The 13,092-nt window shown below is 42.5% G+C and overlaps 2 protein-coding genes across 2 annotated transcripts; one reads left to right on the top strand and one right to left on the bottom strand.

Annotated features, from left to right (window-relative positions):
• Positions 1–249: 249 nt before the first annotated feature.
• smcr8a (Smith-Magenis syndrome chromosome region, candidate 8a) lies at positions 250–8,710 on the top strand (the record flags this gene model as incomplete). Its single annotated transcript, XM_080043137.1, has 3 exons — positions 250–851; positions 1,943–3,724; positions 6,254–8,710. The coding sequence occupies 3 exons, from the start codon at positions 250–252 to the stop codon at positions 6,714–6,716; spliced, it is 2,847 nt and encodes a 948-aa protein (XP_079899263.1). The 3' UTR covers positions 6,717–8,710.
• A 1,087-nt stretch (positions 8,711–9,797) lies between these two features.
• Positions 9,798–13,089, bottom strand: bud31 (BUD31 homolog). Its single transcript, XM_080044466.1, has 4 exons — positions 12,918–13,089; positions 12,180–12,302; positions 11,517–11,683; positions 9,798–10,371 (listed from the first exon to the last, which is right to left on the bottom strand). Exons 1-4 carry the CDS (start codon positions 13,009–13,011, stop codon positions 10,321–10,323), a joined length of 435 nt encoding a protein of 144 aa, XP_079900592.1. The 5' UTR covers positions 13,012–13,089; the 3' UTR covers positions 9,798–10,320.
• Between the last annotated feature and the right edge of the window lie 3 nt (positions 13,090–13,092).

Genomic DNA, 13,092 nt, shown 5'->3' with positions numbered 1-13,092 from the left:
GGGAACCCCCTCTTTTTTTAATGATATAGCCTAGTATAGACTAAGCTTGATTTTTTTCGAAGACCCTCTCCATCTCTGAAAATACAACATGTGTATCATCGCTACCAAATGCACCGCAGAATTGTCAGTCTGACTGGACTGTATGTGGCTGCCCTCCACTGCTGTGAACTGACAGCAGTTTTATGACAGTAAGGCTACTTGTGCTGCACTGTGTGTTGTGTTTCTCATGCCTTGCTCAACATCACCACTATGATAGGCTCACCTGACGTGGTGGCTTTCACTAAAGAGGATGAATATGGGGAGACAAGCCCCGACTTGTGGGCTATCCCCGAGGAGTTCTCCATTCCCCTCCATCCTCTGGCTGACTCCAACCCGTGGGCCAAAACCTCCTATGCCAAGTTCACCAAAGACTTCATCCTCATCTCTGAGTTCTCTGAGCAGGTGGGCCCTCAGCCTCTCCTCACCATCCCTGAGGACTCCAAAGTCTGCGGCACCTTCGATCTCAACTACTTCTCCCTGCGCATCATGTCAGTGGACTACCAGGCCTCCTTCGTTGGGCATCCACCCGGCAGTGGCTACCCGAGGCTCAGCTTTGTGGAGGACTCGCGGGTTGTGCTGGGTGACTCAAAGGAAGGGGCATTCGCCTACGTCCATCACCTTACGCTCTATGACCTGGAGGCGAGGGGCTTTGTGCGGCCGTTCTGTATGGCGTACGTTTCGGCAGATGAGAGGAAAATCATGCTACAGTTTCAGGAGATGTCCCTCCGCTTCTCACAGGCTTCTGAGTGTCTGAAGGCTGGGAACAGGAGAGCATTTGCCAAGGAACTCCAGAGGAAGCTCCGGGACCTGGAGTAAGAACTTATAACTGCTATTTTGGATATTGCAATATGAATCAGCTGAAATCTTTTGTCCAATAATTTTAGTCGGTGAATAGAATAATCTGTGAAACAATGGTAACAACATAACTAGATTATTCAGTTTCAGGGCCACTGGGCAAAAATGTGTCCTTAACCTCCTGTAAACCCCTTACCCCGACCCCTACCTAATGCTTACTGCCCTCTGTGTATTTTCAATGCTTACAGTTGGTTCCCAGTTGCTGTTAAAGAATACACACTACATGGCTTGATGATTTGCCCATACAGTGTACACCCAGAAACCATCCAGGGCTCCTATACTTGTATTGTACCAGCAGATTCCAAGGACTCTGTGTGACTTACCGATAATTTTATTAAAACTTTCCCATGTACATTGCTTGCATTGTTCAGCTCGTAATGCAGCCTTGGGAAACAGTACTTACTTGTCTTTGGGGAATGTGTCCAAGCTAATTAAATTACAGCAACAAAATATAGAAAGATATTATGAGAGATCTCTTTAACTTGGAGCTAATTACATTAGAATAATTTACATAATAACATCCAGTTCAACAAGAACAAGAGGCTGCCTCTAGAGTCTAGGCTCTGTGAGACTCTGGCAAAGTAGTGCTCTGAGCTAAAAAGCTAACGTCAGCATGTTTACCTACTCACAGTGACAATGCTGATATTGCAGGTGTAATATTTTCCATATTCACCATCATAGTTCTAGTATGTTACCATTTGCTAATTGCTAAAAGCCCAAAACACAGAGTACATTTGTGACTGGGGATGTGATTAATTTGGCAGGTTTTTGGTCACAAACCAAGGTACTGAAATTTAAAGCTGTTGAAATTGCTAAATGAAAAATCATGAAAACTGCTAATTTGAACTAATTGTCATATTGGCACGAGAAGTCAGAAGATGACTAGGATTCATTCTGTGGAGGCCGTTAATGCTTCCGGAGAAGGAATCTATTGAAAAGTTTTTGAGATAGTTCCTTGTGCTATCTGATCAGTCCGATGTTTTAACATTTTATTTACCCTTTTCAATGTATGAACATGTGAATCACTTACTGTGTTTCCCCTCCTCAGGTACACTCACTCTGTGCTGCAGAAGGAGGAGGGCCTGCAGAGAGAGGCAGGGCCTCAAAGCATGTACTCTGCTCATGCCGTGGAGAAGGCCAACGAACTTGCAAACGTGGAAAAGAGCATCTATGAACACAGAGACCTGCTGAGACAGATCACCTACTACCACCACCGTCCGCGACGAGATCCTAATGCCGTCACCTGCCAAAAGTGCATAACTGAGTGCTTGAATGAGTGCGAGGAGGTGTTGGACAAATATGCCAAGCTCTCCAAACCCTTTGCATACAGTGAGAAAAGGGAGAAGGAGGAGGAAGGGCAGGGTCACATTAATGAGAAAGGAGGTGCAGAGAAAGTGGACACGGAGGAAGAGGAGGGCGTCAAACGCAGGTCATCCTACACGCCCCAGATGGTCAAAGGGAAGTCTGCAAAGTGTTTCGACAAGCGCCTCAAGACCCTGCGAGAGCTGTGCAATGATAATTTCTACGAGGCCACCGTAGAGCTCCTGAAGGAAACTGAGAGGAGTTTCCGGGGGGACCTGTGTTACCTGCACACATGCCGCCTAGACAGGGCGCTACGCAGGAAACAGATGGTTACCAATTTCCTGTTCGAGGAGGACCTTTGTGGTGAAGACGAGGACGAAGGGGGAACACTAAGACCATTCTGTGCTGTGAATCATGCTGTAGATAACTGTATGTTTTTGAATCCGCCTCCTATTGTACTTGGACCAGAACCTTTAGAGCTAGATGCTCTGGAACCTCCAGATCCTTCAGACCCGGCATCTGAGACCAGCCATACTCAAGAGAGTGAGCTTGGGCTTGTTGAGAGCCATCTGGAGTCTTCGCCATCAGACCAGACTCTGGAGACCCAGGAGAGCTCCGAGGAGACCAAGGGAAGCTTAAGCAGTGACAAGAGCGGGATGGGTCAAGCAGAGAGGGAACCGAATCTTGATAGTATGAAGTCAGAAGCTCCAGATCTGGATTTTGACCTGATGCCAGACCCTGACCATAACACTGACCTGGAAAGGGAGAGCAGCAGTGAAGACATAGAGACCACTGCTGGGGAGGACAGTGGGGGAGACCAGACGCCGGTGTCTTTGCTGGAAGTGGTGTCAGAGCTGGAGGCCGGCAACGAGGAGGAGTGTGAGGGAGTAACCGATGGGGCTTGTGAGATGGGGTCTGACTTGGTTCCAATAGACACAGCGTGCTGTATGGCACAAGAGGGTTTCCTTTATGAGGCTTCTGACCCAGCAGACGCGTTGCCTCGTCTTGGCCAAAGCGCTCAACCACAGCCCTGTCAAGCCTTGGTAGTCAACCAAGAGCCCCATGCCCTTCTTCCACTCCAGAATGACTACACTGTGGGTTCTCCATGCTCAGAAAGCCCAGCAGCTGGGCTGGAGCTGCCATTGGGGAACCTAGGAGATACCGTTTCCCGTATCTCAGTGGAGGATGGGTCAGACTGTACCATGAGTGTTTCCACAGGGTCTGACCGGGCTGGCTCACCGCTTAGCTACGGGGGGGTGGTGACCCTGCGTCACAAGAAGAAGGCCGGACAGGGAGCATTGAGGTTTGTGCGACAGTACCCATTTGCCATGCAAGCTCTGTGGTGTCTGCTGAGCGGCAGAACCCTGGTGGTGCTCGGGGCAGATGAGGGGAGAGTCCGCCGACTTGTCAACGCGCTGTCCCTCTTTGTTCCTGGTCCCGGGAAGTGTGGAGAGAGGGTTCAAGCCTGGCTGTCTTGCCCCTATACACTTACTGACCTGCAGAGGTGGAAACTCATCGGATTGCAGAGGTATTTCCAAATGATGTCTATGTTTAAAGGTCACCTTTTATGGAATATGCACTTTCTTATGTTTACCAACATTAATATGGGTCTAGATACTCTCAAAGTAAGAGAAAATTCAACTTGCTCTTTTTCTCCACTTCCACCTTTTCTGAAAACCTTTTTCAAAAATCCCAGTCAGATTTCTCTTCCCCTTCTGATGTCAAAAAGGGAAGAAGCCATGCCCCCTCATTACCAACCTAACTTAGCACAACTTCCACCTGTGATAAGCACACCCCCAGATACCCCTCAATCTAATTGTCAGTTAGATTTAGGGCCAGTTAGAGAAGACTGGGCTTTTCGGAAGGAAGAGCTTAAGGAGACAGGTTCTAAAATGTAGCGTTTAAAATTTTTTGGGGTTTTTTGGCCACTGAAAACATGAAAACAGTTTGTAGTATAAATCCAAATTACAATTTCGAACCTGAAAATTAGCACAATATGTGACTTATAGGAATAGTTTAATATAATTTTTTTTGCTTTTTACCTCACTCTCCGGACCTCCGGCTCAAGAAAAGGTGCCAGAAACCGCTCTTTGAACCGCATGTATTTTTTATGAAGAAATGGGCATAGGTTGCTCATCCAAATTAGCTTAGTTCAAACACTGTTAGTCAAGGGGAGCATCTCTGCCGACAGTCAATAGATAAACTTTACAACATCACTTAACACTCCGGTGTGCTTGTTGGGACTTATTAATTTACCACGGTATGTTACGCTCTATATCTTTTACAGGTTATGACATAACCTGAATCAGAAACATACTAAAAAGAAACCAGGAAGTGCCTGTGATGGCTCACTAATCCATCACCACGGTGAAATTAGTTTTTCTTAACCTCGTACCTTCATGCTATGATTTTCTCACATATTAATTACTGTCTTACCAGCTGGTCACAGGCAGGACGAACCACATTACGCTCAGTTGAAACACGTTTTAAACAGGCCTTGAAAACGCTAGATAAAAAATCTAATTTATATCACCATTGTAAAATCTTGATAAAATATGATTAAGCTGGCAGACATTCTACTTGTATATAAAATCTTTCATGGTATGGCTCCCCCTCGGCTAAAGGAATTTGTTAAACAAAATGTAAACTCTTCCACCAGAGCATCAACAAGAGGGGATTGTAAAATACCATTTAGAAAAAGTTATTTTGGGCAGTCAGCCTTTTCCTATCGAGCAGCACATTGGAATACTATACCCACAGAACTAAGGAACATTCAACCAAATCCTTCACAAAATCTATAAAAAACTGGTTACTGACGGATCAGGTATGCGTCCATGATCATCTGGGATAGTGTGTTTGTCTTTGTGTTTGCTGGTTGTGTTTGTGTCTGGGTTTGTGCTCCTTGTCTGTATGCCCTTGTTTGTGCTTGTGTGTTTTTTGTCTGCGTTCATGCCGCTTGTGTGCTCCTTGTCTGTGCTTTTTGTTTTTCTTTGGGTGCTTGTGGAAAAGTGATTGTGTCATTTTACTTGTCTGTGCTTGTGTCATTTTGTTTTTGTGCTTATGTGTTATATTTTTGTATCTTTCTCTTTTTAATGTTTATTTTTTTCTTTTCTACCTGCTACAGGTGAAAATGAGCCTGCATGGCTAAATCTGGCACATTTACATGTTGAACTTTGGTGCTCATGTTTATTAATGTGCGCTGTCCCTTTTAAATAAAGAAATCTAAAATCTAATCTAACCTTGAATACCAGCGTTTGAGCTAACTTAACCTGGATGACTATGCCCATTTCTTCGTCAAAAATGCACGCAGATTTACAGGAACGGTTTCTGTCCTCTTTTCTCTAGCCAGAGAATGAGGTAAAAAATTAATATTCCTTTAACCAACACAAATTATGATGATGGGATATTTTACCAACATTGGGTTTACCGTGACATTTACCGTGATTCTCACACAACCTCAATCAGTGTGAAGTTTATTTCTCTCGCACATTTCTGTAGCATTGCTAATCTGGTCTGACTCGATGACTCACACAAACAACTATTCAAACCATTTAACATGCAGCCTCACATCTGTCCTTGAACTTCTTTTTTTCCCTTCTCTATTCTCTTATTTTATGCACGACAGAGTGAGATGTCAACTCTCCCAAACTATGCAATATTTTTTATTTTCCATTTTGTCACACACTTAAGGGAAGGCCATGTCAATTGTATGATTTTCACATATTCTACTACTACATGGTTGAATGTAAGAACTGACTAAGAAAATAAATGTGAGGAGAATCCTGGTTGTATTCAAAACTTTCCTTAGTCGTGACACCACTGGGACACATCGAGCTGGTGATTCTCTTCACCTTTACACCCTTACCTTGTTGATTTGGATCCTCTGTCCAGACAAATACTTTCAATTTGAGTGGTTGCACATACTTCTGGTCACCCAAAAAAGCTAATCATATTGCAATGTGCAAAATTTGATATTTTAATAATTTTCTCACTGCCCTCAAGTGGTACGGTTCTAGACAAAGATACCATTATCTGTCTGTCTGTCTGTCCCCCACAGAGTAGCGTCCCCTGTGGGCTCCAGCATGCTCTACTCCTTGTCCCGTCACAGTCGCTACATCTCCATCCTGGACGCCGACCAGAGGACATTGCGCTGTCCGCCTTATCGTGGGCGACTCCTTGCAAACATAGCCGACCACCGCACCTCCATCCGCCGTGGCTCCACCTACTTCCTTCACCTACAGAGCACGCTCTGTCGCCTAGCATCCAAGGCCTTCCTGTTCACCTTCACTCACCACCTCCACCTGCCAGTCAGCTCCACAGAGGGGCCCGAGGTAGTGGAGGGTCGACGCCGCTGCTTCCTGCAGGAGCAGCTGGGGCTGAGCGACGAGGACAGCCTGATACTGCTCTACCTCAGCCAGCTCATCACTCAACAGTACTTACAGCCTGCCACCGGGAGCAGTGCAGCAGCAGCAACCTGTTTTAGTTTTAACTACACCACCAGCGTTTTATACAAAATCTGATATTATACAGGGAGGACGATTCCCTAACACCTTTAGTTTTTAATGGACCAATGGAGATCTTAAAAGGGTCGTTTTAGTTACAAGACAAACTCTGAACTGGTTTATGTTTTATATGTGTAATCTCTCTCTGCCTTGCTGTCTTTTCCTTTGATCTGGCTCTTTCCTCTGTGTGCAGGAACAGGGAGACAGAGATGGAGGAGTCGTGAATGTTAGTGAGTGTTTTACTTGTGTGTATTTGGTCCAGAGCATGTTGAAAATACATTGCAGAATGGACGAAGGTCGGTACTACTTATTGTCCTTTTGAGTAATTGGTGTGCTTGCACTGGTTTGTTGAAGGTCAGCCCTCACACACACACACACACACACACACACACACACACACACACACACACACACACACACACACACACACACACACACACACGCAAACACACACGCATGCACGCATTTCATTTTATAAAACTCAATCCAACATTGCTGTCTGTTCTCTGCCCTCGCTAAAAAATTAAATCCCACCAATCACTGAGCAGTTTGTCAGCTATTAATCTCATCTCAGCTGTATGTAAACATGTTTATCAGAATTGTTATATGTGTGTATGCTGACATTTTCTGCCTGCGAGGAACAGACGTCTCTCTTAATCTGTCCATGAAACCTCATTAGTACCACATAAACAGAAATGTTAATGCTGGCTTTATGACATGCCTTCCCGTTTGAAAACTATCACATTACTTCAAAAGGCCTTTCTTCCCTGTTCATGTAACGTACATTCCTGCGTTAACGGATGAATATCTGTTTTGTTCCGAACAATGTTGACAAAATGTTTTTTTAACCGAGTAGATTTGACCTTTGAGACCACAAAGTAAACATTCCCAGAGGCTGCTTTCAGGTTGTGATGCATGAGGAGTATTTGCTGTGTGAATTTGTACCCCTTCGGCTCTACGTAATATTGCATGTCCAGGGGAATAATGTCAACAGACATACGCACAGGCACACAAACACACACACCCTCACCTTGGCCTTCTGGCAAGCATTTTCCCATGAATATTACTCACCCAGCAAGAAACATTTTAAAGCTATTTAACCTAAATGTATTGAATTTCACTGTTGTCTTACAGTTGTGTGAAAGTATTGTGGTGTTAGCATGAGACCGTCTTGTTACGGGGTGAATCACCGTATTGATAAAATATCTGTTTCGTAATGTTGGGGTGAACCTACTTGGAGCAGATGCTGAATAGTTTGGGACTATGTTGCCGAGACAGTGATGTTGTTGTGTTTGTGTAGATTTTATTGTGGAAAAATGGATTTCAGAACAGAACAGTTGCCTATCTATTTATTTTCTTTACGGTTTCACTGGATGTGTGCTATAAAGAAATGTTTTTATTTATTACTTAAAGACTAAATTAGGATTAGGATCATTTTGCTGAGTACACCAAGATTTTCTTTTTGGAGGCTGTCCTGAGTAGGACCAGTGGGACAACAATAAAGATGTTTCTAAGATAGTATTAAAGATTTCACTGGCGTCGGTGATGGAGCTTTAATTCTGTATCTAGGATGGTTACTGTGCTTGTGACTGAATGGGTAGAATTTTAATGTGAAAGATTGAACAATGTGGGATCCCTTCCTGCTATGAACAAGGCATTTGCTTCTTACTATTAATAGGAACCTTTTTTTTTAATCCAACTAATCTATCTTTTTGTTTAGTATAATTTGGGCATCGTTCTTTTTTTTTTAACCACATGTGCCGTCTTTGTTTTACTGCTTGAGTAAACATTTTTGCTGCTCAGATGTTACAGCAAATCTTTCTTTCGGTATCATTGCTGTACTGCAAAAAAAAGGTGAATGTAATCTCTAAAAGCCATACCACAGTGTGCTTAACATGTCGTCACTCAGTGTCCTTATGTTGCCATATCATGTGTACCCTTTGTATCTCACCGTGAGAGGCCGTCCTGCTCTCTTCAACACTGTGAGACGGCGTGAATAGTTTGCCAGTGATTAAAGCACGCTGTGAATGTCTTGATGCTTTCATTTTAATGTTTATATCAATTTAATCCATTAAATTATTTTAATCCAGTCCATCGGTTTTTGTCTTTTTGTCTGTCTGTCTGCCTTGGGTAATGCAGGAGTTAGGTGATCATGTGGAGTTCACTGAGATGATGGAAGGTACATTGAACATCAAGTCCAACAACAGAGACACGCGTCTGTGTGACTTGCTTTAGCGGTGATCGATGTGTGAGCATATGAGGTGTGATGAATAACTGATGCCCATGTGTAAAAACATCTAATTGGCCTTCTGGAGCAGCAGACAGTGGTGGGTGGACTGGAGGGAAAATACCATAAAGTTTAATGATGATGTACTTTTGCAACAATACTCAAATGAAACAGGCTACATTCAATGCAGATATGCCTCTGATTCAAAAGGTGCTTGTTCTTCAGCAGCTTCTTTGTGATCCTGCAAGGCTAAACAGAGGGGCAGTTGAACATACCATCAGCTGGCCTGAGGTCAGTATTTTCACAGCGGTGCAGTGTCAGGGCATAATTTAGTGAGGAGGAATGATCTTCCACATCTGTGCCTCAGATAATGACAAAACACCACAAATTGAATATCAGTAAATCCTCAGTGGGAAGATCTATGCCACAAGTCTATTTTTTTCTGTAAATTATAGTCAAAATAGCATGGAAACAAGTTAATCAAGAGCGACTGTGTTTATTTTAAACTTCTGTAGTAAAACCATGTTACCATGTTATGATTGAATTTGGGAATATTCACTCCAATAGAATTTGGCTTTTTTTCATAGTCATGAAGCTCCAGTTCAGACATATTAAGGCAAATAATTTTGGCTTCGACACCTTATCTCACTTTTGTAAAAAGGAACTGAGACATTGAAACAATAAATATAAAGATGATCACTACATGCAAAAAAATGCTTTAGTCTTCATCAACCTTCAAGTGTTTTATGCCACTAAAAGAAACTTTAACAAACCACCCTCTATGGTCAGTAATGGGCTTTTTCTTTCTTTTTAAATAGTTATATGAATTCTTCTGAACTCTTTCCTTGAATCACAAAATACACAAAAGCAAGTAAATCTGAATTGTTTTATTGAAAATCAGACAAGCACAATAATGAAGAAAACATTTCAAGGGTTAAAACAATGACATTCCAAACAAAATCGTTTCTGACCAAGCCCTTTTTCCAATGAAATGAAACGCATTAAATTTTTTAGATGAGCTTCACAGTGGGTATGACTAGCTAGAATGACAGTCCTGATCCAGAAACAGCAAACCGCAACTTCCTGCTTTACACTATTAGTTGAGGGCTCCAAATATAAAATAAAAAAAAACATGCAGAAAAACAAATGGAATTAATACAAAATGGGCCCTCTCACTGTCCTCCTTTGCTCCACTGTGTTAAAAGGAGCAGCGTACCAAACACCGCCTCCTATAAATGCAGCTGAGAATGAAGTTGACGGTGAAGATGTCAGCCATTTGTTTCTGATGCAGGTGACTGAAATAAGACAAGGATACGTTTGGGGTTGAGAGAGAGATCACAGATGGAGGCTGGGTTGAGCACAATTGAAAATTGACCAGATGTCCAAAAACTGCACTCAGCCAGAGCACCCTCTGCATCCACAGTGGGTGCATTCAATGATCCTCCCCTGTAGAGAGAGAAAAAAAAAACAGCATGATTTAACATTCCATCTTACATGCAAACAATCTCAACATTTAAGAAGTTAACTGTAATTCCTTCCTTTATTAAAATATTATGTTCCTAAATCCTAAAACCCATTTCTAAAAATGTTAGTTACAACTGGCATGCAGATGTTCCTGACTTAATAATTCAAGCAGCAATATTGCCCGGTTTTCTGCTTGAAAAGAGAACAAGAAAAAACACCTTTGAGTTCAAACTGAAATGGCTCTGTGCATGCTATACATTTTTTATCCTTTCCATTTGAGCATTTTTTTTTTATTCTTGAAATGAAGGGAGCAATGCAAACTTAAAAAGCCACTCTTTCGTTTCTTTGTCGTTTCTTTTTTTAAATTTGTACTTGTTTCAGCCATGCTAAATGCAATACTCTCCAAATATTGTTGGTCTGTTAGTCTCTCTCAACTACTAGATAAGGTAGTTAAAGATCGATCATCAAGTTCTGACTCTGCTGATCCTCCGACCTTTTCTCTAGCAGCAACATACAGAGTAGACATTCATTTATGTCAAAGTACAGCCTCAGAGTACGACTTGCTTGGCTGTTTGGATTTTAATTATCAAATGGAAGAAGGGCCTCTGACATTATAACAAGTTTGACAGTGAATCCTGTAGGCTTCGTTTTCCTTGGCAGGGGCTTCCTGTAGTCGCACACAGCATGTCAATGATTAATGAATATTTACACAGTGCCAGCCTTTGGGCAATTTTTTTGTGTATTTGTACTGTCTGTGCTCATGTTTGTGAAGATCTGAGCAGGAATCATGCTTTTTTTTTTTTTTTTTAAACCTTTATTTATACAGGTAAATCCCATTGAGACCGGAGACTCTTTTGCAAGGGAGACCTGTTTTCCTTTCCCACGTTACCATTCACACACACATTCATACACCGATAGCAAGCTAACTATCGACATTCACACGAGGCAAGGTGGGTGAAGTGTCTTGCCCAAGGACACAACAACCATGACACAGGTGGCAGGGCGGGGATCGAACCTCCAACCCTTTGATCATCAGCCGACCCGCTCTACCAACTGAGCCACAGTCGCCCTCTTTTTGTCCCATGCTAAGCAAAAGGGAAGCATACACTTTGAACAGTCAGACTTACGACTTCCAGCTTGCTCTTGGGGACTCTGCAGATGCAGTTGGTTCCAAAGTTGGTGTCTCGCGATTGGATGCAACGCAGGCAGCACAGGTTCTCGTAGCCCTGCTTCTTCCACTTGGCAATCAGGTTCTTGTCTGCGTAGCCTTCCTTTATACAGTACTCATACAGCTCTGTCAGGAGACACACACAGAAAGACAACACAGCTTTGTCATCAAGTACTCAAGGTTTCAATTCCGATGTCTGCTCATGTGCAAATACAGAAATTATAAAAAGGAAGAAAAAATAGCAATTCCTTCAAGAGGGCAAAGGCGCTGCACAGCACCTGAATCTTAGTCATAGGGACTTGGAAACTTTAGAATTCTCGAAAAACTGTTACTTATAAGTAAATGTATAAGGAAAGGTGGAAGTATGGCATAAAATTGCCGGAAATCTAATAAACTTCACAGATCCTTTGGCAAGCCATTACATGATTTTGGAGAGATTTATTGTTATTCAAGCTCAGACCCTGATTCTAATATTTCGTCAAGTTTCCACAGATACCAAATATGTAATTTTGCATTACAAGAAAGGATCAAATGCTAAAGTATACAGAATGGGTAGATATGAAGAAGAAATGGGAAACATTGGATGTCACGTAGTTCAATGGATGGATGGAAGACCGTCTACCTCTGCTGATGGCTTTCCTTTTGTAGAAAAGGTCGTAGATGTATCGGCTCCGCTGATGATGCAGCCTGAAGATTGGCCAAAGGGACTCCACCTTTCTCTTTCCCTCATGAGGTTCTGTTTCAGCTGGGACAAAAAGAGGAAAATCAGGACGTTTTGAGTGGGTAAGCAGAAATTCAAATCAGTAATGCACTCGCTGAGGTAATTAAAACACCATTCTGGTCTAGCCGTGAATAGTGCCAAGGATATTAATGCCACATCCGATACATATATTTTTGACAGTCTACTTTAGAAACACAAAATGAGCTACAAATACCTTATCAGTTGAATTAATTTTCATGTTAATCAACTAGTGTACTCATTTGTCAAAACTCGTTATACTCAGTGATGTTTAGATACCATATTTGGTCACAGTGTTGGGGCATATCTTTTTTTAAATAAATCTGCTTTACAAAACATAAAATAAGTCAAAATATGGAAATTAACATTTTAATCTGACTGGGCTGCAGACTGGGCTGATTAACACTGGGCTGATTAACACTCGTGTTAATCAACTAGTGTATCCGGTTTGAAAAAAAGGACACCACTTGTTTTACGAGGACCACTAAGGGATCAATCAGATGTAAAATAAAAGTGAATGTGAATCAGTCGACAGTTAAGGGAAATGTGGAGTGACGGCCTTCATTGTTCACCAGCGGCTGAGTTGTGAGGAGCCAAATGTATCTTGTTCAACAGGCTCACCTTCTCTCATTTTCTGATCCAGCTCATCCAAAGTGGGCTCAATCAGCTCCCATCCGTCTGGGGGCGGCTTCCGACTCCTCTTTACTTTCGGCATTTTGCTCTGTTTTGTAAAACTCCCAAAAAATAGTAACAAAAGGCTCGCTGTTTTCGTTTCTGGATTCAGCGAGCGTCTCTC

This window comes from Ammodytes marinus, assembly GCF_949987685.1.
Source record: "Ammodytes marinus genome assembly, chromosome: 16".
Classification (NCBI taxonomy): domain Eukaryota; kingdom Metazoa; phylum Chordata; class Actinopteri; order Uranoscopiformes; family Ammodytidae; genus Ammodytes; species Ammodytes marinus.
The sequence above is the reverse complement of the archived record's forward strand: the minus strand, read 5'-3'. Positions and strand labels throughout refer to the sequence as shown.

What these genes read in the sequence shown, in the direction of transcription:
- bud31 (XM_080044466.1), bottom strand. Translation starts at nt 13,011, where the DNA reads ATGCCGAAAGTAAAGAGGAGTCGGAAGCCGCCCCCAGACGGATGGGAG. An exon ending in AAGGAAAGCCATCAGCAGAG is followed by an intron (nt 11,684 to 12,179) that starts GTAGACGGTCTT and finishes GTCTCCTGACAG; the next exon opens with AGCTGTATGAGTACTGTATA. An exon ending in CCAAGAGCAAGCTGGAAGTC is followed by an intron (nt 10,372 to 11,516) that starts GTAAGTCTGACT and finishes CTCTCTCTACAG; the next exon opens with GGGAGGATCATTGAATGCAC.